This window comes from Triticum aestivum, chromosome 7A (genome assembly GCF_018294505.1).
Source record: "Triticum aestivum cultivar Chinese Spring chromosome 7A, IWGSC CS RefSeq v2.1, whole genome shotgun sequence".
Taxonomy (NCBI): domain Eukaryota; kingdom Viridiplantae; phylum Streptophyta; class Magnoliopsida; order Poales; family Poaceae; genus Triticum; species Triticum aestivum.
Genome location: NC_057812.1, coordinates 32560659 through 32588026, shown reverse-complemented (window position 1 = coordinate 32588026; position 27368 = coordinate 32560659). Strand labels below are relative to the sequence as shown.

At 46.1% G+C, this 27368-nt stretch overlaps 3 protein-coding genes across 3 annotated transcripts; 1 reads left to right on the top strand and 2 right to left on the bottom strand.

The window, feature by feature from the left end:
• Nucleotides 1–3021: 3021 nt before the first annotated feature.
• Nucleotides 3022–4944, bottom strand: LOC123152898 (protein LYK5-like). Its single transcript, XM_044572284.1, has one exon. It carries the CDS (start codon nucleotides 4942–4944, stop codon nucleotides 3022–3024), a length of 1923 nt encoding a protein of 640 aa, XP_044428219.1.
• A 6264-nt stretch (nucleotides 4945–11208) lies between these two features.
• On the bottom strand, nucleotides 11209–12005 carry LOC123151226 (uncharacterized). The gene is made up of 2 exons (XM_044570971.1): nucleotides 11671–12005; nucleotides 11209–11558 (listed from the first exon to the last, which is right to left on the bottom strand). Exons 1-2 carry the CDS (start codon nucleotides 11988–11990, stop codon nucleotides 11534–11536), a joined length of 345 nt encoding a protein of 114 aa, XP_044426906.1. The 5' UTR covers nucleotides 11991–12005; the 3' UTR covers nucleotides 11209–11533.
• A 3949-nt stretch (nucleotides 12006–15954) lies between these two features.
• On the top strand, nucleotides 15955–16629 carry LOC123151228 (dynein light chain LC6, flagellar outer arm-like). The gene is made up of 2 exons (XM_044570973.1): nucleotides 15955–16223; nucleotides 16315–16629. The coding sequence occupies exons 1-2, from the start codon at nucleotides 16086–16088 to the stop codon at nucleotides 16492–16494; spliced, it is 318 nt and encodes a 105-aa protein (XP_044426908.1). The 5' UTR covers nucleotides 15955–16085; the 3' UTR covers nucleotides 16495–16629.
• The last annotated feature ends 10739 nt before the right edge of the window (nucleotides 16630–27368 follow it).

Below are 27368 nucleotides of genomic sequence, written 5' to 3'. Positions count from 1 at the left end.
TTTCGTGATGAAAATTTTCAAGCATAGAAAAGTTTTGTCAAAGGTTACCACAAAAAAAAGTTCAGATTTTTTTATTTTTTTATTTTCTTTCAGTTTTACTGTTAGCCCGAGCTCATTTGAGCTCGGGAGTGGAAGAACACTTCCAGAGATAGTCTCCTTATTTGGCATAGCTCGTCATTAGCTATGGTTAAACCTCGTAAGTGCACATGAGACAAAAAAAACCCTGTAATAATTGGGTAAGTTACCCCAAAACGGCCATGTATAAGTAAATAACATGGAAAAATAGAAACCATAATAGACTAGGTCGGTACTTTATCTTGGAGCTTGGTTGGCCGGTGACTACATCATGATGACTCTAACCAACACTCACGATGTCCCAGCCAAACAATAAAATAAATCATCTATTCATCCGTCAATTAGTTGATGGGTGGATTGAATTTAGTCCTTCCATGGCGGATGATATTCTGTTAGGCATTTACTTTTATTTTTGTATAAAATCATATTGTAAATAGTTACCGTGATAGCTCACAGTAGCTGACATAGCCATAGCTCGAACTACATCACGAAGCCGCAAAAACGTGATCTAAAACCTTGAGCGAGACCACAAGACGGCTTCAAAGAGTGGTGAGAGGATTTACTCATGGGAAAGGATCTAACGGTTTCATTATAGGATAGTTAAATATCCTTTTTTAAATAGATGCTAGAGTAGTTTAAGATTCATATGGTGACCAATGAACAAAGAAGAAGTGTCATCCTTTCATTTTTGCTACGGTGCGATGTTATTTAAGTATTAATGTATTCAGCTATGTAGATATAATCTTGAAGATGAGCACCTATGAGAGACACACATTGGAAGACACAAGTCATATATAGAAGCAGGTCAAGGTTGAAGATTCATTGGGTGAATGTATGCTGAAAGTATCTGGTGAAGAAGTCATGGACTACGATAAACAGAGGACCACTGAAATATCTTTTGACGAGATTAGAATGAGGGGAAATAATGGCCTTTGCAATCTTGAAGTATTTGTGCACTTGCCCTCAAATGTTAGCATTTACTTCTTGATCTGAACAGTTTTGCGGGAGCGGAGTTAGTTGGTGAGAGGCCGGATCAACTTATAACTGCACTCTTGAGTTGTTGGAGGAGAAAATAGTGCTTCATGGTGTCATCACACGTTCTATATATTCACTAGTTCTCACGTTATTGCCAGCTGAGAGTGTACTTATACGATCGTCCCACCACAGTTTGGCAGTTGCTCTGGTGAAATCATTGTACTATAGTAGATTGTAGGATTAGGAGACGTTGGGATCATGCAATCCAACCGCAGTAAGGTCTTTTCGTATAGGATTAGTAGAGAGAAGTTGGCGAGTTAGATAGGGCTCTGGCTGCTGAACGAAGAGCTTGAGCAATCACTACCATGATCCACATCTACTGCTTTTATAATTTACATCTTTGGGACATTGCAACCGGGCAGCCTTAGCTCCTCTCACATATTCAGCTACTTCTGATGTCAGAATGCACGTCTTAGTCATTCCTAGCTGTTGTTGCATGTTTATACATTTGTTTTCGCTTAGTGTGAGGGTGGCTGTTCGGGTGAGAAAAAAACGGACTATGTTTGTTTACCGAGCCTTGTAAAATCTATCTCTCGCAACCTTGCAAATGTCAAAACAAGATTGAAATTTACATGCAAGTTTTTCAGACCAATTTAATATGGTGTCAATCTTATAAATATTTGAAGGAGTGCATGTAATTTACATAGATGTTTTTTTCTAGAGACGTGGTAGAGCTCTTGCATACTAGGATATCAGCAACCAGTTTGGTCTTATTCCAGAATAGATCACCTTTAGCACGCCTTGCTAACTAGAGTAGCACTGATCCCATGTCTTAACGCACTTCTGTGTCGAGACCAACGATTTAAATTGCTAGCTATTGCACTTTGTGCCGCTGTCCTAGCTACTACCGCTAGCTATTGCACTTTGTACTGCTATCCTAACTATGACAGCTATAGTGGCAGATAAGTCTCCTTATTTGGCACAGCTCGTCATTCCCTATGGTTAAACCTCATAAGTGCACATGAGACAAAAAAGTATGTTTTTGGTCCCTCAAGTTCTCACTAAGTATAGACTTGGTCCCTCAAGATTTTTTGGTATACATTTGGTCCCTCAAGTCTTAAAACCGGATAAGTTTGGTCCTAAACCAGATTTTGATCACATTGACCGGGTTTGACTTCCACAAAACCGCATGGTGAACGGTAAATTTGAAAAAAAAACATTACAAAAATCTGAATTTTTTTGGGATCCAATATGCTTACATGCGCAAGGTGCGACCAACTTTTCGTGCTCTTTTGACACTCGAGGAGCTCAAAAAGTTTTAGATTTTTTTTTGAATTTACTATTCATCAGGCAGATATTTTAAATTTTTTCCCACGAGCTCCTCGAGAGCCAAAAGAGCGCGAAATTTTGTTGGCATCTTGCGCATGTAAGCATATTCGACCCCAAAAAATTTCAGATTTTTTTAATGTTTTTTTTTGAATTTACCGTTCACCATGCGGTTTTGTGGCGGTCAAAACCGGTCAACGTGCTCAAAATCTGGTTTAGGACCAAACTTATCCGGTTTTAAGACTTGAGGGACCAAATGTATACCAAAAAATATTGAGGGATCAAGTTTATACTTTGTGGGAACTTGAGGGACCAAAAACATACTTTTCTCTTTTTTTATTGATGGATGGATTTACTCACACCAGTTGCAGCATCAGTTATCGTTGCATGCAAAACTGTCGCAACATTTTTCATGGCCGTTCGCAGCATCTAGGTGCCGCTAGCAGCAAAACAACTACTGTGACGTCTCTCATTTGAGACTGAGTTTTAGACACACCTGTGGACGTTTGTTTTATTTGATTGATGATGGTGCTAGCAACACAAGTCTATAGGATGCGTACGCCGACGGTGACCTGCTCTGTAATATGCGCTACTAATGTGGACTTATTGTTCCCGAGCAGGACAGTAGGTGGAGATCCGGTGGCCTCAGGGTCCAATTGTACTGTACATCCCCGACAGCGAAAGGAGCACCTTGGCCATGGGCGGCCGCGCCCGGGGCTCCCGAGCCACGCACCTCAACGCCAAGGCGAGCATGGCGACCGCCACATCCAACGGGTACTGCCCGCCCAGCCGGCCGTCGATGAACGCCGTCACCCTGTCCAGCAGGTCGTCCTTGGCGCCGTCGCCGTCTCCCAGCCGGCCCAGCCCTTCCGCCTCCTCCCAAAGCAGCACCACCTTCCCGTCGTTGTCCGGTGCCACCGCCGCCTCCTTCCCTGACAAGAGCTCAAGCAGGACGACGCCGAACGCGAACACGTCGAGCTGGGGGCCGATCAGCCCGTGCTCCAGGTACTCGGGCGCTAGGTAACCCTGCGTGCCCACCACGTTCCGGGTCATCCACAGGCCGATGTCATCGTCGTCGGCGTCGACGGTGATCGCGCGCGCGAGGCCGAAGTTTGATAGCTTGGCGCGGAAGCACGCGTCGAGGAGGATGTTGCCGCTCTTGAGGTTCCTGTGCACGTAGGGAGGGTCGGTGTAGTTATGCAGGTAGTTGAGCCCGCCTGCCACGTCCAGCGCCACCTGCACGCGCTGGCTCCATCCGAGCACCTCGCCGCCGTTGAAGCGCAGCCAGTCGCTAAGCGCACCGTTCTCGGCGAACTCCAACACCATGTACGTGTTGCCGCCGTGCATGCAGAGGCCCGACAGGCAGATGAGGCTCGAGTGGTTGAGGCGCCCCAGGACGCTAACCTCGGTCTCAGCGCCCATGTCGTCACCGGGCACGCGCTTCACGGCCGCGGCGCCGCCGTTGATCACCGCGCGGTAGACCGACGAGTTCCCGAGACGCTGCTCCTCCGAGAAACCTGATGTCGCCCTCTCTAGATCCCCGTAGTCGTGCACGGTCAGCGACCACACCGCCTCGCGCACGTCCACTGCCTCCACCGTCGGCCACATCAAAGCTCCCTTCGCCGGAGCCTGCCATGGGGCGGTCTTCGTGTTTCGGTCGCCGTGTCGACAGCACCGACGCCATAGCAAGAAGAGAGCAAGCACGCCCAAAGCAAGAGCGCTGCATCCAGCACCAACGCCGACGGTGATCCACCACCGGCTGGATTCACTGGAACTGGCCGTCGGGACCAAATCAGATGCCGGTGCTGGTGGCGCTGCCGGAGGCGCCGGCAAGACTACCGGTATTTGAGACGTGGGCGGGTCCTTGAGCGGAACGAGCATGGTGGTGAACGGGTACACGGTGGTGTCGTCGGTGATGCCGTTGGCATGAAGCAGGGCCTGGTAGTCCGCGCCGAAGCGCTGAGCGACGGTGAACGCGTTGTCGTCCCAGTCAAGGACGTAGGTGACAAGGTACCTCACCCCGGCCGCGGCCTGCGCGGCGGACGGGCACGCGCAGCGGAGCGGCACGGTCAGCGCGACGCCGGGGAGGATGTCGCTGTCGCGCACGGGGTTCTGGGCCATGAGCGCCTGGCAGGTGGAGAGCCCCTGGTACGTGTCGTCGGCGATGGAGAAGTAGGTCTCGTCGACGAACTGGACGGCGTAGGCGGCGTCGTGCTGGTAGCGGCCGGCGGCCGTGCAGGCGCAGGGGACGGGGACGAGGAGCAGGGTGTTGTTCCGGACCGGGGCGGCGACGGGCACGTGGTTGGCCGCGGCGATGGCGGGCGCGCTGGCGTTGAGGAGGAAGGCGACGGTGATGGGGGAGCCGTAGCTGGGCAGGTCGGAGCGGAAGGCCAGGTAGGTGTCGCATGCCGGCGGGGAGCTGGAGGTGTTGGTGCAGGTGTAGCCGAGGACGGAGCTGCCGTTGTTGGCGTAGCAGTCGGACTGCGCGTTGGCTTGGTACTCCTGCTGCGCCGCCGCGAGCGGGATCAGCGCCAGCGCGAGGAGGACGTGGTGGACGGTGATGGCCATTGCCCCGGAGATGGGGCATGGTCAAGCTTACTTGTACTCCACGTACTCAGTCAAGTGTGATGAGGACGACTTTTCCAACCACAAGACGTCAGCTGCCCGGACAAGACAAGGAGGCCCCCACCCACTTTCAGCTGGGTGGGCCCAGCAACGTCAGCATCCTGCGTGGCGTCGTGCCAAGTCTTGAGAAAGAGTACACACGATCTTGCTCGTTGACGCTGACGAAAACACACCCGCACACACGCGAACGCTCCACACGAACGTTTGTATTTGGTGACAACAATCCTACACCTACGTAACGTGGTTACGTAGTCTTACTTAAACTTCACAATCTAATTCTCTCGCCCAGTGATTTTCGCGGGGTGGGGACCCGCCGGCCATTTTCTCTTCCAATCCATTCACACCAACACGTAAGTTTACCTACAATATGTACCTACGTGAAGCAAAGCCTAATTTTTTTTAAACACGCGCAAACGCTCATGTATACACGCACACTCAAGCCTATAAACGCACACACACACATCCTACATTTATGAACACATTTGAGAGACCGAGTCGGCACATCATCTTGAATCCTGGTGGATTGGTTCTACCACGAGGAGCCTAACCATCTGAGCTACTCCCTCCGTTCCCAACTACTTGTCGTAGGTATGGATATGTATCTAGATGTATTTTAGTTCTACGTACATCCATTTCTGTGACGAGTAATTTGGAATGAAGGGAGTACGTCTCAATTAGCGTGTGTCTGATGTTGAGATTCGTGGTATGTCGTCTCTGTTATACAATTTTCAACTTTGTTCCAGATTGTTGTGTTATGTTTTTTTTCTTGTTTCAAAGTATATTATGATACATTTTAACTTTGAAACAAGAAAAAAAATCTGACATGATATAGTATAGTACTCTGAAACAATATATTTTTGAAAAAGGCTAGCACTCAACCGATTGTTTTCTGATTGATTTCTGTCGCACCATCCGTTGCCTAGCGCGCATTACGTGTGTCCCTATGGGAGCTCATATGGGATTGCAACATCGCCCATGTTGCAAAGGACGGGGCAGCGCGAGGCGCGCGTGTCTCTTGTGAGCTTACCTAGGATTTGCAACATGGCCCATGTTGGAGTCGCAACACTGCATAGGACAGGGGCAACAACACATAGACCACGTTGCAATGAAAATGTTTTTTATTTGATGGAGCACAACATTGTTCGTGTTGCGAGAAGCCTCAAGCGCAACATGAGCCACATTGCAAATGGCTGAGGCACACGGCTGTTGTAGAAGAGAGATTGGACGGCTGTCTAGCGTGCCATCCAATGGATGTCAAGGCGGCTGACGCGATCCAATTATATTGGCGGAGCATCACCCGATATTTTTTGCCAAAAAATATAGCATGGATCCAAAGAAGCGATAGTGAGGTGATACATGCAAAGGGTAGAAAACATTCCCTATCATGGGGAAGTAACAATGATGATTGATGTTCCCTAGATCGGCTATTTTTAAAAAGAAAGTCCTCCATGCGGCGATTTAGCTTTCTTCGTCATGTTTCTTTCGATGCAGTTGCTTATTCTCAAGCAATTGAAAATTTTCTAGTGTTTCAATCGATTTTTGCAGGGAGAACAACGCATGGCAACCGTGAGCCCTGAATGAGCGGGGGCCAGCGATGCCTCGGCTTACCGCAACGTCGACGACGGCAGCGAGTTGGAGGATTAAATTTTAGGGTGGCGTGAGAGGTCATCGCAGTGCTGGAGAATAGCGGCGATAGTTGAGGGGTGTTAGAGTGATGGTCGGTGGTGAAAGCAACACAACGGATGGTGGCTCGAGCAAGAGGGGCAACGAGGCGTACGTGAGTGGCAGGCACATGTGATGTGGTCGGTGCTTAGCATTAATGAAGGAAGAAGAAGGTGGAGAAAGAAAGCACTGCAACACAATCCGACAGTTGATAGCAAAGTGACACAATCATAAAAAATTCAATTGCCTCATAGATAAGTTGTCCTTGTTATATACTCTACATGGCATACTAATTCCTAGTTGTTGGACACAATACATAATTTGTCATTAATTTAATTCCTTTACCTAGTACGTACAAGAGCAGGTTAAACAGGCAAATGGTTTTCTTCATAAGCATGCAATATAGATTCACAAAGGAGCAGATTGATAGCACCCATCCTTGTATAATTAGCATGCAAAGGAAAACATCACGAAACCAGCGAGAACCATCTACAATACTAGTGACGGCAGAGTAGCAATACAGACAAATTAACATAAAGATACTGAATCTACCGAACACACACGACATGGCTGAAAACACTAGCAGCAGGAACAAAAAGACAGTCTAAAGCACTAGATAAACCTGATGGAGAATCGGCTAGAGCATGGACAGATTTATCTTGTACTAGTAATGATCAAATGCAACTTACAGTCTAGACGTCGGTGCACTTGGTGTTCGTGGATGGAGTTTGTCGGAGACGATCTCGTAGAGGAAGCAGCGGTGGCGGAGACGATGTCGACGAGGACGTCGAGGAAGCAGTGGTCGCCGGAGATGATGTTGTCGAGGACGTCGACGAAGCAGCCCTCGCCGGAGATGATGATGTCGAGGACGTCGAAGGAGCGGTCACGCGGACGCTGCCCAGAAAACTCTAGACCGCCCCCGTGCAGGGTCGAAGGATGCGGCCGGAGTCACGGAGACACCGCTCGCCGGGCTGCCGTTGCACGACGGACAGCACGGCCGGCTTTGTTCCGACGGCGGCTCAGCACTTGTGATATGTGAGGAAGGAGATGAAGATGTGTTGTGTATTTCTCTCGATGCTCTCTACCATTTATAGAGATCAGGAAGGAAGCAGTCCAACGAGCAACGTTTCAATGAAACGTCTTGCCGAGCGAAGCGCGGTGCACTCGTTGGAACCAGGAGAATCGGGAGGAACAACAGGATAATGCTCACGTCCTAGCAGAGGACTCGGGAAGGAGTTGCAGCTTGCCGAACGGCCAGCAACGTGTGTGCATGAAGTTTTAGTTTGTTACGTGACAGGATATGCCCAAAGCATCAGACTTGGAATTCTCTGAACCGATGCATTATTTCCAACAGTCCCCACCAATTCCAATGTCAGGTGCCAGAGCTAGAAGAAATAGAGATCATACCACAGTGCTGTTTATATATTAACTTTTCGACGATAGTCCCTTTTCGGGTTGAACTAACGTCTAGAACTTGAAGTTTCACTCACTCGCAGCTAGACAATGGACGAGACCTTGAACTGCTAGCTTTCTGCGACTAAGTTTCCCTTCAAGACTTTGCTAATACTGGGCCTCCAAGAACTAGGCCTCTGGTTGGAGCTTTAACGGTCATGCTCCTGTGTCTATTCGTGAGCTTTATAGAGAGTTCCCAAGTCTCATAGACTACGACCTCATAGTCAGGCTCATATAGGTGTGCCTTTTCGAGTGTACCCCGTAGGACAGTACCTCGCCTTTGTAAAGGACCTCAAAGCACATTAAGACATAAGGCATCCTACCATACAGTATGAGAGTACCACATCTCCAACGGGAATGGGTTTTAGAATTGCACTCTCCAATTACACCGACAACTTGTTTTTCCCATTACCTACTTCACGGGATCTCCGATCACATAGGATGGGTTACCGCTGCAGTGTAACTCACATGGGTCTCATTCCCATTTCCCTTGATGCATTTTCAATCACGTTTCGTGATAAACCCTTAGTAAAGGGATCCGCCAGATTTTTCGAGGTGTGGACATAGTCCACAACGATTACTCCGGAGTTTCTTAATTTTCTGACGGATTTCAGGCGTCGTTTCACATGCCTTCTGGATTTCATATTGTCCTTTGTACTTTTAACCTTTGTGAGAACTGTTTGGTTATCACAGTACATGAGGACAGCCGGAATAGGCTTCTCGCCTACTGGTAAATCCATTAAGAGCTCACGTAGCCACTCCGCCTCAACAGTGGCCGTGTCAAGTGCTACTAATTCTGCCTCCATGGTTGATCTTGTTATAATATTTTGTTTACAAGATCTCCATGAGACAGCAGCACCACCAAGGGTGAATAAATATCCACTTGTGGCTTTGATCTCATCCGCGTCTGAGATCCTGTTAGAGTCACTATACCCTTCAAGTACCGCTGGGTACCCAGTATAGTGAATCCCATAAGACATGGTTCCCTTCAAGTATCTCAATACACGCTCAAGTGCTGTCCAATGATCATTTCCGGGATTAGAAGTAAACCGGCTTAATTTACTAACAGCATATGAGATGTCGGGTCTAGTGGCACTAGCCAGATACATAAGAGATCCTATAATTTGGGAGTATCTCAATTGATCCTTTCCTTGTCCATCATGCTTTCTAAGCTTTAGACTAGGGTCATAAGGTGTGGGAGCCTCTTTGCAATCCATAAACCCAAAGCGGGTTAGGATTTTCTCCACATAATGAGACTGCGTAAGAGCAATCCCATTCTCACCCTTGATCAATTTAATGTTTAGAATTACATCAGCCTCTCCCAAATCCTTCATGTCAAAACACTGGGATAAAAATGACTTTAAGTCTTTTACAACAGCAATGCTTGTTCCAAAGATGAGTATATCATCAACATACAAGCATAAAATCACACCCTCACCCCCACCAAATCTGTAGTAAACACATTTATCGGCTTCATTTACAACAAAGCCTGCGGATGTCAAGGTTTTTTCAAACTTCTCGTGCCATTGCTTTGGCGCTTGCTTGAGGCCATACAAAGATTTCATCAACTTACACACCTTGCCTTCTTGTCCGGGTACTACAAAACCATCGGGCTGCTCCATATAGATCTCCTCATCTAGCTCGCCATTAAGGAAAGCCGTCTTCACGTCCATTTGATGAACGTGGAAACCATATGAGGCAGCCAATGACAACAGCACCCGGATAGTGGTTAATCTCGCAACGGGTGAGTAAGTGTCAAAGAAATCCTCGCCTTCTTTTTGGATATACCCCTTTGCCACAAGCCTTGCCTTGTACTTTTCAATAGTACCGTCGGGCCTAAGCTTTTTCTTAAAGATCCATTTACATCCAATTGGTTTGCAACCAAATGGACGGTCAGTGATCTCCCAAGTCCCATTTGCAATGATGGAATCCATCTCGCTACGGACTGCGTCCTTCCAGTACTCTGCATCAGAAGATGCATATGCCTCTGAAATGGACTTTGGCACATCATCCACGAGATACACAATGAAGTCATCACCAAAGGATTTTTCAATCCTTGGTCTCTTACTCCTTCGTGGAGCCACTTCACTATCATTCTCCACATGCGTGTGTTCACAATTTTCATGAGTGGGTAGTTCCAGAGTTGGATTAAAGTTTGCTTGACTAGATGATGCTCCTGTATTCTTCATGGGAAATATGTCCTCGAAAAATGTAGCATCTTTAGATTCCGTCACCATGTTTACCGGCACATCCGGTACATCGGATCTAACTACTAAAAATCTATAGGCAACACTATTATGTGCATAACCAAGAAAGACACAATCAACCGTCTTAGGTCCGAGTTTGCGTTTCTTGGTTATCGGTATATTGACTTTCGCCAAGCATCCCCAAGCGCGCAAATACGAGAGATTAGGTTTCCTTTTTCCCCATCCTTCATATGGAGTCACCTCACTATTTTTAGTGGGAACCCGGTTAAGGATATGACAAGCGGTCAAGACAGCCTCACCCCACCATGCCTTAGACATACCTGCACTATTTAACATGGCATTCACCAAGTCCGTTAGAGTGCGGTTCTTTCTTTCGGCAACCCTTCGATTGGGGCGAGTAGGGCGGTGTCACTTCATGGATTATTCCATGCTCCGCACAAAATTGGGAAAATTCACTTGAAACATATTCTCCACCTCGATCGGACCTTAGACGTTTAATTCTTCCATTTAATTGGTTCTCGACCTCTGCCTTGTAGATTTTAAAATAGTTCAATGCTTCATCTTTAGTTTTAAGTAAGTAAAATAGTTCAATGCTTCATCTTTAGTTTTAAGTAAGTACAGGTAGCAAAATCTAGTTGCGTCATCAATAAAAGATAAAAAGTATCTTTTCCCTGCCTTAGTCAGCACTCCACCCATCTCACAGAGATCGGAATGAACTAGTTCTAGTGGTGCCGTACTTCTTTCCTCGACCGCCAAAAAAGGCTTCTGAGGTTGCTTTGCTTGCACACATATCTGGCACCTAGAACCTCTGACTACGGAAAATTTAGGAATTAAATTCAGGCTGCTCATGCGGGAAATACTACCAAGATTAACATGACATAATCTGGAATGCCAAATGGATGCATCTTTATTTGAATTAAGAACACTAATAGTGTTGTGAACAAATTTATTCTCAGCATCCAACAAAGATGTGCGGAACAAGCCTCCACACTCATAGCCTTTCCCTATAAATAAACCAAATTTGGAAATAACAACTTTATTCGACTCAAAAACTAATTTGAAGCCATCTCGGCATAAAAGAGAGCCACTAATCAGGTTCCTATTTATTGAGGGCATGTACTGCACATTCTTTAAGGTATTGATTTTTCCTGATGTAAACTTCAGGTCAACCTTCCCTACTCCCAGAACAGCAGCACCTGAGCCATTTCCCATCAAGATGGGGGAACCGCTTGTAGCCTCACAAGAGGAAAATAAATTAAGGTCAGCACATACATGAATGTTAGCTCCCGTGTCAACCAACCATTCAGCGGATTGACACGCCATTAAAACAGCAGGGTTCGAATCATACCCCGCAGTACTAGGCTCGCTAACAACCACGTTGACAGTGTTCTGTCCGTTCTGCTGCCCACCCTTCTTGCCCTTCCTGTTGTGGCATTTATTGGCCTTGTGGCCAGGCTCACCACACACATAGCAGATTATGCCTTCCTTCTTCTTCTTAAAGTTGGTTGTATTCTTGGCCTTTGGATTATGTTGTTTGCCCTTGTACTTAGCACCAGATTTCTGCACAAAGTTGGTGTTTGAGGTGCCGTCATTTGCCATGGAAGGTGTGTCTTTAGCACGTGCCTTCTCTTCCACATCAAGGTGAGCAATCAGGTCATCAACCCTCATTGCCTCCCTCTTGTGCTTAAGCGTGGTGGCAAAATCTCTTCATGAAGGAGGGAGTTTGGCAATGATGCCCCCCACCACAAACTTGGCATTGACGTTCACATCAAACTGAGCCAACTCACTCACAATCGATGTAAGATCATGAGCTTGCTTGACGACGGAGACGCCGTCCACCATGCGGAAATCGTGGTACTGTTCAACCACATAAATCCATCGCCCTACGTCAGAGACCGCGTACTTGCGATCCAGCGCCTCCCAAAGCTCTATTGCAGAGGTGTACCCATGGTATACATCATAGAGCTGGTTCTCAAGGAGCGACAAGATGATAGCCACAACAGTGTCGTTTGCTAACTCAAAGTCCATTACCTGCTGACGAGTCAGCGGCCTAACCTGTGGGATAATCCACCACAGGCCCTTGGACAGGAGGTAGTGACGCACCTTGGACTGCCATCTCTTGAAGTTGTCACCGGCAAACTTTTCAGGTTTCATCAGTTCCGCAACATGAGCATCCATGACAAATTGATCTAGAGTTTTCCGGATTGTTGGACACAATACATAATTTGTCATTAATTTAATTCCTTTACCTAGTACGTACAAGAGCAGGTTAAACAGGCAAATGATTTTCTTCATAAGCATGCAGTATAGATTCACAAAGAAGCAGATTGATAGCACCCATCCTTGTATAATTAGCATGCAAAGGAAAACATCACGAAACCAGCGAGAACCATCTACAATACTAGTGACGGCAGAGTAGCAATACAGACAAATTAACATAAAGATACTGAATCTACCGAACACACAGGACATGGCTGAAAACACTAGCAGCAGGAACAAAAAGACAGTCTAAAGCACTAGATAAACCTGATGGAGAATCGGCTAGAGCATGGACAGATTTATCTTGTACTAGTAATGATCAAATGCAACTTACAGTCTAGACGTCGGTGCATTTGGTGTTCGTGGATGGAGTTTGTCGGAGACGATCTCGTAGAGGAAGCAGCGGTGGCGGAGACGATGTCGACGAGGACGTCGAGGAAGCAGTGGTCGCCGGAGATGATGTTGTCGAGGACGTCGACGAAGCAGCCCTCGCCGGAGATGATGATGTCGAGGACGTCGAAGGAGCGGTCGCGCGGACGCTGCCCAGAAAACTCTAGACCGCCCCCGTGCAGGGTCGAAGGATGCGGCCGGAGTCACGGAGACACCGCTCGCCGGGCTGCCGTTGCACGACAGACAGCACGGCCGGCTTCGTTCCGACGGCGACTCAGCACTTGTGATATGTGAGGAAGGAGATGAAGATGTGTTGTGTATTTCTCCCGATGCTCTCTACCATTTATAGAGATCAGGAAGGAAGCAGTCCAACAAGCAACGTTTCAATGAAACGTCTTGCCGAGCGAAGCGCGGTGCACTCGTTGGAACCAGGAGAATCGGGAGGAACAGCAGGATAATGCTCACGTCCTAGCAGAGGACTCGGGAAGGAGTTGCAGCTTGCCGAACGGCCAGCAACGTGTGTGCATGAAGTTTCAGTTTGTTACGTGACAGGATATGCCCAAAGCATCAGACTTGGAATTCTCTGAACCGATGCATTATTTCCAACACTAGTTTTTAGTGTCATCAAAAGTACAGAAACGCCTTGTAGTCCAAACCCTAGCTGCCGCCAAAGGTCTTCTCCATGCTGTCGCCTCGGCCCCATCCGGCGGCCTCGGCGACGACAAGAGGAGTGAGAATCTGTCCATTTCATTTTTTTCCTTGTGTTAGGCTATCTTTCCATGGCAGCATCGACGAGGAGGTGGCAACGATGTCATGTTTGAATAAGGTCTTTTTGGTCTCTCCCTATCTCGACGATGTCTGATCGAGTGGCAACGAAGGGCATGTGAGAGTTTGTGCCTTTAGATCTGTTGGTTTTATTTGGATCTTGGCAGTTGATGTGTCTATCAAGGAGCACTAGTAGAAAAGGGGGCGAAGGTCCAGGCTGGGTCAGCCCATTAGTCCCGGTTCAGTCACGAACCGGGACTAATGTGAGCATTGGTCCCGGTTCGTGCGGCTAAGGCATTAGTCCCGGTTCACTTGAGCCCTTTAGTCCCGGTTTGTGGCACGAACCGGGACTAAAGGGTGCGATGCCCTTTAGTCCCGGTTTGTGTCTCAAACTGGGACTAAAGATTAGACCTTTAGTCCCGGTTTGTGGCACGAACCGGGACTAAAGGGTGCGATGCCCTAGTCCCGGTTTGTGTCTCAAACCGGGACTAAAGATTAGACCTTTAGTCCCGGTTTGAGACACAAACCGTGACTAAAGGGCACCCTTTAGTCACGGGTTGTGTCTCAATCTGGGACTAAAGGTCCTATTTTCAAACTCTGCCCCCCCCCCCCCCCCCGTGGATCGCCTTTTTTGTTTCGAAAAAATCAAAAGAAAATGATAAAAACTTCAAAAAGTAAAATCCTTCGAGAGGTAGTTATATTACTACATCTACTAGTTAGGAAAATTTAAAAAATTAAATTTGGACATGTTTTTTCAAAAAATGTAGGGAAAATGTAAAACGGCTATACTAAAAGGAAAAAAAGTTATGCTCAAATTTCAGTTTTTTTGATTTTTTGTTAAATCTGGTCAAACTACTTATTCAAGAAGGATTAGTGTTACTAAATAATTATTCAAGAATATTAGTGTTACTAAATAATTATTTCAGTTTTTTTTGAATTTTGGTCAAATATGGTCAAACTGTGGTCAAACAATGGTCAAACTACTTATTCAAGAAATATTAGTGTTACTAAATAATTATTTCAGTTTTTTTGAATTTTGGTCAAATCTGTTCAAACTATGGTCAAACTGTGGTCAAACTAGGGTCAAACTGTGGTCAAACTACTTATTCAAGAAATATTAGTGTTACTAAATAATTATTGTTTTTTAGAACAATAGTTTCAAACTCAAACAGTGAAATGTGTGACTTCATGCTCAAGCTAAATTCCTGAGGGTTAATAGGATTGACATCTTACTATTGTCAGGAAAACAACAAGTGCAGACTTGGAAACGAGGGAGAATAGAATCCGAAAGTTAAGCGTGCTCAGGCTGAAGTAGTGAGAGGATGGGTGACCGTTCGGGAAGTTAGATGATTTGGAATAATGAGGGGTGATTAGAGATTAAAGGTTAAATTGAGCAGTGATGAGGGGTGATTAGAGATTAGAGGTCAAAATAATTCAGAAATTTGAAATTAAAAAAAAATTAAAAAAAATCATAAAATTTCCTTTAGTACCGGTTGGTGTTACCAATTGGGACTAAAGATGGACCTCCAGGCAGCGGCCACGTGAAGGGCCTTTAGACTAAAGGGGGAGGCTTTAGTACCGACCCTTTAATCCCGGTTTCAGAACAGGGACTGAACCGGGACTAAAGGCCCTTTTTCTACTAGTGGAGAACAATTGGATGGCTTTGGTTAAACGACTTCGACATCTTCTTCCATGTTGTTCGCGGGCATGGTCCGGCTTTTCCAACTCTCGGGACCAATGATGATGAATTGCAAGCCATACTAAATAGGATGATGCTTCGACAAATGTTTGTTCGGCGATTTCTAGATTCCGTTTCAAGCGCCGAGTGGCTATTGCAGTTTTTAAAGTCCGGTACAACCAGTGAGCTTGTAGGTGTTCATTTTCTTTATTGTTGGTTAGGTGTAATGTTTAATCTCGGGCGGGCAACAATCAAAATCAGAAGAAGAAAATGAATAATATGATTTTCATTGTATTTTTATTTTTTACTTGTCGTTATGTGTCCGGTTGTCTTTTTATTGTACTGACTATTTTTTATTTTTCTTGATAATTATCAGATTAAAACTTCTCTTAAAGAAAACAATCACATTTTTTTGGGCGACTTCCTCTTAAAAAAATAGAAATACAAGATTCCCTAAAAAGGAGGACCTTCCTGCAAACCCGGAGGTAAAAGCAGCGCAACAGCCACCCACCTCCTCCTCACCGTCTTCCGTCCGTTCCGTTCCTTGAGATTCCTTCCCCCCACTCGCTCAACGTCTCCTCCATTTCCTCCAAGAATCAAGGAAGCGGCCAACCACCACGACCCAGCACCGGGAGGGAGACCTGCCGCCGCCGGGAAGAGAAGAGAAGAGAATGCTGGAGGGCAAGGCGGTGGTGGAGGACACGGACATGCCGGCGCGGATGCAGGCGGCGGCGACGTCGGCCGCCTCCCGCGCGCTCGACCTCTTCGACGTCGACGACTGCCGCGCCATCGCCGGCCACATCAAGACGGTGCGTTCGCTTTCCCGTTCCGCCGTCTCTCCCTCTGTCCATTGATTGGTTCGTCGTCGTCGCTGAGGATCCATCGTTTCCGCGCGTGCAGGAGTTCGACCGGCGGTACGGCATGGGGTGGCAGTGCGTGGTGGGCGCCAGCTTCGGGTGCTTCTTCACCCACTCCAGCGGCACCTTCATCTACTTCTCCCTCGAGCGCCTCACCTTCCTCCTCTTCAAGGCCGCCGCCGTCACCGCTGCGACCTCCTGTGCTTCGTCGGGGATATCTTAATCTGCTCTTGTCCAGCTCCAATCCCGGAGAGTCTCATTCGTCGGCGGCGAGGGATTCGGCGTCGAGACGTGGAAGGGCAAGGCCTCGTCCAGAATCAGAATCAGAGTTCATACCTGTATGCTCTGCTGAACTCAAACCTTCCAGATTTTGTACATAGACCATGCACAGTAAACTGCAGAATTTTGCCAATCTCCTTGATGTCATCTCTGTTCTAGATTCTGCCGATCTCAACTCGTGAAGGTGCCACATTTCGTTCGTTTGATCCTAACATTCAGTTCAGTTTGTTGCGCCCGAAATTAGGGAATACAATATGTCTGTCCTCGATCGCGATTCAAATCAGCCAATGTGGTCGCCCCTGTATTTTTCTAATAATCACTAGGTCCGTCGTGTCTGATGAATGTTTAAGTTGCCGTCGCATCCGACTTGATATGGCCCGCGTCTGATTCCCCAAGTCTGCACGACTGCACCAGACGGTTCTGTGACCTCTAGTCCGACAACCGATTCACTGCCGGTGGGATTCGTGGCTGGCAGGTGCCGCTGTTGAGCTGTCAGGGAGGATGCATTTGGCCTCAGGCCACCGGAGCTCCACCTGCTCGGGTGCACGGCGGGTCACCTTTGGTGTGCTCTCGCCGGCCCGCTTTGATCGTAGGCATCCTATATAGGAGCATACTTGTACCCAAATGATAAGGCCAACTCCAACGCGCGGCTCCAAACGAACACTCGATTTGTCTGTTTCAGACACGGCCGTATGCTTGCGGTCGTGTGACCATCGGTGCGTCCAACAGACATGCCTCGTCCCAATCCGTCCGGTGTTGTGGACTTCAATTTTTTGCCAAAAAAGAAAAGAAAATAAACTTGCAAATAATACGAAAACCATAGTACCAAAGCTTGACCCAAGTCTTAAAACTAAATAAAAGACATAAAAAGAACTAGATAAAGGCCCATCGCCGGTGGCCGCCGTCGTCTTCTGGAGTTGCCGTCCTACTCGCCATCGTCGCCGGTGAGGTCAACGTAGGGCGGTGGCTGCCACAGATAGGCTGGCGGCCCCTGCCAGACTGGAGGCGCCGGAGGCGCCTGCACCACCTCCTCCCATGGTTCCTGCTCGTGCTCTAGTGACCGCGGCGGTGGGTCTGACCATGGGCCGACACCAACTGAGTCAACCATCTCCGACGCCGTGCACGACCTGCTCCACCGCCGGCCCACCAGACGAGGGTTCCACGCGGCGATGAGTGCCCCCTCCACCACCTCCTTCGGCACCTCGTCTTTGACGTCGATGTCCATCTCCGGGATGGCCACGTCCCCGGTCGCCGACAGGGCTAGAGCGGTTTCCAGGCCATCCTATTGCCGCTCGTCGTGCGTGTTCATGGAGTCCTCCATGACACGCCTCATGAGGCGGGCCTCCTCCTCGGTCATGGGCGGCGGCGGTGGCGGGGACGGGGACGGAGAAGGCGTCGGCGTGATGTCGCGCACACGCCTACGACCCCGCATTTGGGGAGGGCTGTCATAAAACACGAGGAGGACGCATGCGACGTGGGCTAGGAGGACGACCGACAAAAAAAAATAATTGCCGCCGCTGGTCATGCTCCTCGCCTTCTCCGTCAACGGCAAATCTATGGCGTACCTGGAGTCCGCCAGTAGATCCGGTGGGCGCGGCCGCTTGCGGGCACTGGAGGGATCGACACGCGGTTGGCAGAGAGATGCCAGTTGTTTGGCAGGTGGACACACTAGTAGAAAACAGGGCTTTGGTCACAACTCAATATACATATTAGTCCCGGTTGCATTACGAACCAGGACTAATGTGAGCATTAGTCCCGGTTCGAGCGGCTAAAGGCATTAGTCCCGGTTCAGATGAGACCTTTAGTCCTGGTTTGAGACACAAACCAGGACTAAAGGGTGCGACACCCTTTAGTCCCGGTTCGTGTCTCAAACCGGGACTAAAGGGTTCATGTCTCAAACTCTACCCCCCCTGTGTATCGTCATTTCAGTTTTGAAAAAGAAACAAAAGAAAATGATAAAAACATCAAAAAATAAAATCCTTCGAGATGTAGTTATATTACTACATGTACTAGTTAGGAAAATTTTAAAACTTAAATTTGGACATGTTTTGCTAAAAAATGTAAAACGGCTATAACTTTTGCATATAATGTTGGAAAAAAGTATAATATATCAAAAGGTTCAGCATGAAAATCCGCATCCGCTTTTGACGGCCGCAGGCCGTTTTGCAAATTTTTAGAATCCTCAAATTCTAAAAGGAAAAAGAGTTATGCTCAAATTTTAGTTTTTTTTGAATTTTGGTTAAATCTGGTCAAACTATGGTCAAATTACTTATTCAAGAAGTATTAGTGTTACCAAATAATTATTCAAGAATATTAGTGTTACTAAATAATTATTTCAGTTGTTTGAATTTTGGTCAAATCTGGTCAAATTATTGTCAAACAATGATCAAACTACTTATTCAAGAAATATTAGTGTTATTAAATAACTATTGTTTTTAGAATAATAGTTTCAAACTCAAACAGTGAAACGTGTGATTTCATGCTCAAGCTAAACTCCTGAGGGTTAATAGGATTGACATCTTACTATTGTCAAGAAAACAACAAGTGCAGACTTGGAAACGAGGGGGAATAGAACCAGGAAGTTAAGCGTGTTCAGACTGGAGTAGTGAGAGGATGGGTGATAGACCGGGAAGTTAGATGATTTGGAATGATGAGGGGTGATTAGAGATTAGAGGTTAAATTGAGAAGTGATGAGGGGTGATTAGAGATTAAATTGTAAAATAATTCAGAAATTTGAAAATCGGGAAAAAATTCAAAATGTTTTTTCGTAAAATTTCCGAGACTAAAGGTGGAGCTCTAGACAACGGCTTTAGTCCCGACCCTTTAGTCCCGGTTCCAGAACCGGGACTAAAGACCCTCTGGAACCGGGACTAAAGGCCCATTTTCTACTAGTGACATTTCCCCACGGCATCAGCATCGCCTTCTCCCGGTAACGACGAGATACATCGAGTGGATGTAGGGCCTGTCACGATGTCCGGCCGCTGTCGGCGCCATCTGGAAAGCTAGCGGAGCATGTGGCGGAGAAGGCGGTGTGGGTGGCGTGGATCTGCTGGAGCGGCGTCGGCCAGAGGAGGAGACGGCCTCGTCGTCGTGCTTCCCCTTGATCCTGTTGGGAACGTAGTAATTTCAAAAAATTTCCTACGCACACGCAAGATCATGGTGATGTATAGCAACGAGAGGGGAGAGTGTTGTCTACGTACCCTCGTAGACCGACAGCGGAAGCGTTATGACAATGTGGTTGATGTAGTCGTACGTCTTCACGGCCCGACCGATCAAGCACCGAAACTACGGCACCTCCGAGTTCTAGCACACGTTCAGCTCGATGACGATCCCCGGACTCCGATCCAGCAAAGTGTCGGGGAAGAGTTCCGTCAGCACGACGGCGTGGTGACGATCTTGATGTTCTACCGTCGCAGGGCTTCGCCTAAGCACCACTACAATATTATCGAGGACTATGGTGTAGGGGGGCACCGCACACGGCTAAGAGAACGATCTTGAAGATCAACTTGTGTGTCTAGGGGTGCCCCCTGCCCCCGTATATAAAGGAGCAAGGGGGGGTGCGGCCGGCCCTAGGAGGTGGCGCGCAGGAGGAGTCCTACTCCTATCGGGAGTAGGACTCCCCCCTTTCCCTAGTTGGATTAGGACTTGGGGGGAAGGAGGAGAGGGAAGAAAGGAAAGGGGGGGGGGGGCGCCGCCCCCCTTCTTGTCCAATTCAGACTTGGGGGGAAGGGGCGCGCGGCAGCCCCTAGGCCTCCTCTCCTCTTCCTCCACTAGACCCATTAGGTTACCGGGGGGGTTCCAGTAACCTCCCGGTATTCCGGTAAAATGCCGATTTCACCCAGAACACTTCCGATGTCCAAACATAGGCTTCCAATATATCAATCTTTATGTCTCGACCATTTCGAGACTCCTCGTCATGTCCGTGATCACATCCGGGACTCCGAACAAACTTCGGTACATCAAAATATATAAACTCATAATGAAATTGTCATCGTAACGTTAAGCGTGCGGACCCTACGGGTTCGAGAACAATGTAGACATGACCGAGACATGTCTCTGGTCAATAACCAATAGCGGAATCTGGATGCTCATATTGGCTCCTACATATTCTACGAAGATCTTTATCGGTCAGACCGCATAATAACATACGTTGTTCCCTTTGTCATCGGTATGTTACTTGCGCAAGATTCGATCATCGGTATCTCAATACCTAGTTCAATCTCGTTACCAGCATGTCTCTTTACTCGTTTCGTAATACATCATCTCGCAACTAACTCATTAGTTGCAAGGCTTATGTGATGTGCATTACCGAGAGGGCCCAGAGATACCTCTCCGACAATCGGAGTGACAAATCCTAATCTCGAAATATGCCAACCCAACATGTACCTTTGGAGACACCTGTAGAGCTCCTTTATAATCACCCAGTTACGTTGTGACGTTTGGTAGGACACAAAGTCTTCCTCCGGTAAACGGGAGTTACATAATCTCATAGTCACAGGAACATGTATAAGTCATGAAGAAAGCAATAGCAACATACTAAACGATCGAGTGCTAAGCTAACGGAATGGGTCAAGTCAATCACATCATTCTCCTAATGTGTGATCCCGTTAATCAAATAATAACTCTTTGTCTATGGTTAGGAAACATAACCATCTTTGATTAACGAGCTAGTCAAGTAGAGGCATACTAGTGACACTCTGTTTGTCTATGTATTCACACATGTATTATGTTTCCGGTTAATACAATTCTAGCATGAATAATAAACATTTATCATGAAATAAGGAAATAAATAATAACTTTATTATTGCCTCTAGGGCATATTTCCTTCAGATCCAACGCCAGCCCATGGCGCCGGCGGGGAGGTGGGCGAGCGGGGTGCGATGGCGGGGAGGTGGCTAGGGTTTGCTCGTGTCGGCAATGGAGGAGGCAGGCCGTCTTGGAAGTGGAAGGTGTGGACTGGCGCGCGTCAATGACAGCGACCCTACGTCCGCGTCAATGACAGCCGGGTCCCGTCGTGCGTGCGGATTCAATTTGGGCGGTGGAGGTAGGTGGACGGCCGCCACGCATCCCCAAGGCGGGCGTCGAGCAAGCGTGTGCCCGTCCGTTCGACGTCCGCGTGGACGCAAACTGGACGCATGTTTGCGTCGGAAATGGGGCGGGCCGGACACCAACGAACACAATTTGAGGAAGCAGTCGCGCGTTGGGCCGTGTCGTCTGTCCGTTTTGGCCCAAATGGATGTACACGGACAGGATGGGGTCGCGCGTTGGAGTTGGTCTAACACCCACACTTGTGGCATTTATCAACACGCCCACACGCACTTGGTGCCGTTCGATCCATTTGCACGAATTTTGAAGCAGTTGCCATCTAGATGGAGAGAGCCCCATAAGCACCCAGCTCGTGTGGGCCTTATCATTTAGTACCACAAGTGTGGGCACTCCTCGCCCGAACAACACACATGACACTCGCCCGAATGTGTGGGCGAAACCGCTCTTCGCCCACACGACGCTCACACAGTGATAGACGGCAACTACAGGTGTGCTTATGTGATAACTAGTTAATCACACATGACAACTATGTTTGACCATACATGACAAATATGATTTAACCACATGTGGCAACTAGTTAATCACACATGACAACTTTTGATCACACGTGACAACTACCGTTAATTAGACATGACAACTATAGTTAACCCGAACGAAACAAAAAAAACCGAAACTTGTCAACCAAAATAGAGAAGTTGTCATTCTTTACAACTAAAGTTGCCATCCTAGAGTAACTAAAATTGCGATCAAAAAATGGCAGGGCAGAATTGCTTCATGCCACACGTGCAGAGTGGGGGTGAGTAGTTGTTGGTTCGACGTGTGACATGAAGTAGCTGCGCCCGGATGTGTAGGCAGTTCCAATGTTCGACCACACAAGGTCGTGTGGGCTGCCTGCTTGGTATGCCACAGGAGGTCATGTCGTCGGGTGTCTACTGTGTCGCACGTGTGGCAGTTATCGGCGTCTCTCTTGTGTTGCTATCACCATCAAATAAACCTCGACACTTAATTCAACGGAAGCGTCTAATTAACAGTTTGATTGAATTATGTCCATCCTCCCACAAACTAAATGAAAATAAGTATTGAGTTATCCTGCATATGATCGGCATGTGAACAACTGAATCGTTTCGTAAATATGAACAACTGGAAATTATATATGGGCAGCTGGCTGACACCGGACTCATGAGCTACACACCATTATTCAGCAACATCATACACTTTGCACTGCTAACTTAACCAAGGTTGTGAGCAATTCCCACCCCGTCTCTTTATATATCTCAAATCTATATGAACATTTCTGTACGTGTTCCTTCTGTTGGTCATGAGGTTATAAGGTGTACGATTGTTATTCAACTTTTGATATGTTTTCTTGCTGATGAGTTGAGATTTTAGAAGAAACTGACAAGGAAAGTAGACAATGATCCCTGGGAAACTTGTTGTGCGCCCACTGAAAATTCAGTTGTTACAAACCTGATTCTGTCGCAGTGAGAATCACGGGATCCTGGCGAAAATCATCATGATTTTGTCCCACAGAGAGTACTCTGTTTATTCGAGTCGAAGTGTGTACAATGTGTTCCGTTGAAAAGCATTCAGTGTGTACAACTGAGAAGTATGAGTAGCTGGCCAACACAAGAAGCATTGTTACACTATGAGCTATATATAAAGAGACAGATTGGGAATGCTATATATATATATATATATAGGTCTATGAGCTATATATATATATATATATGCGCAACTTTTCAACAGGTGTTGCTTCTGTTGTGACTAGGTTATGAGATATACTTGTGCATGACTTGGGATCTTAGAAGAAACTGAAAGAGAAGGAGAACAATCTCCCTGTAGGTCATTGGCTTTCACCTAGGAAAACACAGGAAAATGCGCCAATCCAAATCCAGTATGTAGTACACGGTTGTTAGAACTAATTATGTCCCAGGCAAAAGTCGTACTGATTCTATTCCATGGAGAAGAGCTCGCGGTGTTACAACCTATGTACAGTGTGTCCCTTTGAGAATCTGTGTACAATGAATTCAGCACGCGTTTACCCTAGCTGGTTTAGCTAGTAAAGATCATTTTAGACTGGTCCTAATTGGTAGTATCATAAGTTAGTATCATGTATATGATACTAGTATATGATACTATCTTCGTAATGCATAATACTACTCTCTCCGTTTCTAAATATAAGTTTTTATATAGATTTCAAATGGACTACCACATACAGATATATATAGACATATTTTAGAGCATAGATCTATTCATTTTGCTCAGCATGTAGTCACTTGTTGAAATCTCTAGAAAGACCTATATTTAGAAACGAAGGGAGCAGATGACATTATTTATTGCCATGCAAGATACATACTAGTACAATATTTATTGGGGGCGCCTAGGACTCAGCTGAATGAGATATAGTTTGGTCTCATTCAGATGACATCAGGATGATATCATCATGTATTGATACTGGTATTGTACCTTTGTGATCGATAGATTTTTTTTAGGCACCGTGATCGATAGCTTATGCCGCTATCTGGATAGGTGGCTGTTTTTCTTTCCAGGTGCGCTAATATGGCCATTAGTGGGCTGAACTGCATGTCCAGGCTTGTCCGTGTCTCTTTTTTTTTGTGTGTGTATGTGTATTCAATTCATTTGGAACAAGAAAAAATAGGCCTACAACCATCTATGAATTGGATGAGCACATTACTTGTCCATTGCCACACGATTTCCACATTTTTCTTGTAACTATGTACTTAGCCAGTATATTACGCGCGCACTGCACCTAGTTTTTCTTAAAAAAATATATTAAAAAGTTAGAAAAATCATTTTTTTGCATTGAACGCTTGTTGTAATTTCGGCGTGAGTGTTGTCTCGACAAGCAGTGGATACTAACCTGACAATGGGGAAAAAATTGCTTGCAAGTCTACTTGTGTGTGGGGTGTTGTGGATGGGGCGTCATGCTAAATCTTTCGTTTCTGTCTGTCAATTACTCGGGCTGCACAACGTCGTATCATCGTATATATATATAGGGTCGCGCTATTCCATAGGTTTTGTTTTATTTCCGACGTAAAAAAAGAACGTAAGAAAATATATAATCGTTGGAAAAAATATATTATGTTATGTAAAATTACAAACGTAAAAATATAGTGTAAAATACACATAAACTGTAAATTTTCTTGTCTTATGGCCTATATTTTTATTTTCTTATGTCAAATTTTACGTAGTGAATCAATAAAAATGTAACTATTTAAATTACAAACGTAATTTAATTATATATATATATAGGAAAATGGTTGTGTATTCCTGGGAGTACGTACTCCCGCTCCTCATATACTACATAGATGAATCTTTTATACCTTTTTATTATTTTTAATATACTTCATTAGTAATTATTAGATATCTCAAAATGAGTTTCATGAAAAAATTCATGTGAGTCTATGTATTTTTAAATATTTACATATATATTAACGTGTTTGTACGTGAAAAAGTATATTACAAAAAGTACGTCGCAGATGATATTTTTTCAACAAAACTCGTATTGGGGTATCTCAGAATATTTAATGAAGTATATTAAGAATAATAAAAAGGTATAATTAATGCGTATATGAGGTATATTGAGAATGAGAGTACATACTCCCAGGAGTACAGAAGAGGAGTCCCTAAGCAATAGCCCTCCACGTGTCCCACCCTAGCAGCGAACAAACGGGTCGCCGGGTTCCAAAAGGATCCGATATGGCTCACCTAATTAATCAACTATTCAAATTAGTTAAAAAAATTAGATAGCGGTTCTGTTGCAACAAACCTCATGCATGAATCGAGTAGAATCTATAATGATAGCGACTAGCCACGTACTCCTCCTTACATGCACGTACGTGCATATGTCCTAATCTTAGGTATATACTCCAGGTAGAATATATATGATTATGTTTTACAGTATGTACAAATACTCTTGTTTGGCCTATGGGCCTATTATTTTTTTAGTGGAATTGTATGTATGTATATTTAAGAATAATATACTAATTACAGTACAGGTAATGCATATTTACTTATAAAAGTATTGAATATCATTCATGGAAAGTAAGTGTGTGTATATAAACCTTTTATTGCAGTATGGGGACTATACACTAGTTTTTTTTTGCAGTATGGAGTAATATTTTTGGTGTATGAAGTATCGAGTTTATCATATATTATTTTGAAGTGTAGAGTATGGAGTATGAAGTATGTGGTGTATGGAGTATGGAGTATGAAGTGGAGTATGGAGTATGGAGTATGATGTATGTGGAGTATGGAGTATGAAATACGTGGTGTGTATCTTCATAAATTAGGTAGTATGGAGTATAATTAAGTAGGTAGTATGGAGTATATCTGTGAGTACAAAACATTTAGTATATATCGCACAGTTGACTGGAACAATACAATTTTATCCATGGCTCAACTGTCTCTTCGAGCTCAGGTTGAACGATTATCTACACTTATTTCACAATGGAGTTTGTTGTCCGAGCAGATCCTATACAGCCATACTTTGTAGCAGCCGCCGCACTAGAGCAATCACCCGTCGACCATTTGTCATACTACGTCGCGCGGCTGCTGCTACACCGTTGTCTTGCTGCTGGAGCGCTATCCTGTCCGCTGCGTAAACCGCATGTCATCATGGCCGCCGTCATGCTAGAGCAGTCACGGAGTCTCCGTTGGCCGCCGTTGCACCTGCACATTGAGGCCAAGTAGTGTTAGTCGTTGTGCCACAAAAAATAGAGTATTTATAAAATGAAAATTGTGAAGTAGCATTAGAAAATAGTATCGTGTAAATGTAGTAGTATATATATGCACTACTATGTGAAAAGAACGTATGGAAGTACGTGGAAAAAAGTAGTATGTAGTATTGGAGTTTCATGCATGTAGAGGCGTTATCATCAGGATCCATCATGCACCATATTTCTTTCCATATGTGTTTGCTCACGTAGATTTTTTTTCCAGTGGTAATGTGTGGTCGTTGCATTGCTCACCTCGGTGACATCCGCCGCCGTCATCATGCAGTCGCCGTACGTCGCTGCGTCTAATTAACCCTGAGCCGTCATCAACGGTGTCAATCACTCGCGGGTGCTCGCCTCAACAGGCTACTCCCAGACGGTGCTTATAGCCTATTCATCATCTAAATAAAGCAGATCAAAGTTCAAACTTCAAAGAGCAAGCAACGAAACATTGGAATCTGTGGTGGAAGTGGTATCAAACCTGAGTCAGCTAGCGACGTCCTGCCGGCCGAGAAGGCGGATGGTGCCACGCGGCACTCACTTGCTTCCGATCTATGGCAACAACATGGATCTATAGCGGCGACATGACAAAATTTTTGGACGTGGAAACATCCATGGAGAGAGAGAGAGAGTCGGGTGGTGGCACACGACGACGCCGGTCCCCTGTCTCCAGCTGGTGATACTCACGACGAGGCCGATCCCCCGTGTCCAGCCTGTGCGGGACGCAGCCTTGAGGCAGATCGCTAGATAGAGGAAAAATCGCTTGTTGTTGGTAACAAGAACATACAGAGAAAGCTATTTTTACGTGGAGAAAATTGCAGTCAGTTTTTTGGATAAGCTCACGACCAGATAGCTGTGGTTAACCATAAAATAAAGTAATTAACGAATTAGTACTAAACGGGTGGAACCTCATCTAACCCGTTAGGATTCTGTTGGCCATCTAGCACGCTTAGATCGGCACATGGGATGAATGGTGGATTCTTAGGTGGTAACTACCACTAGGTGGTAGAATCTATTTTCCTATCTATCTATATAT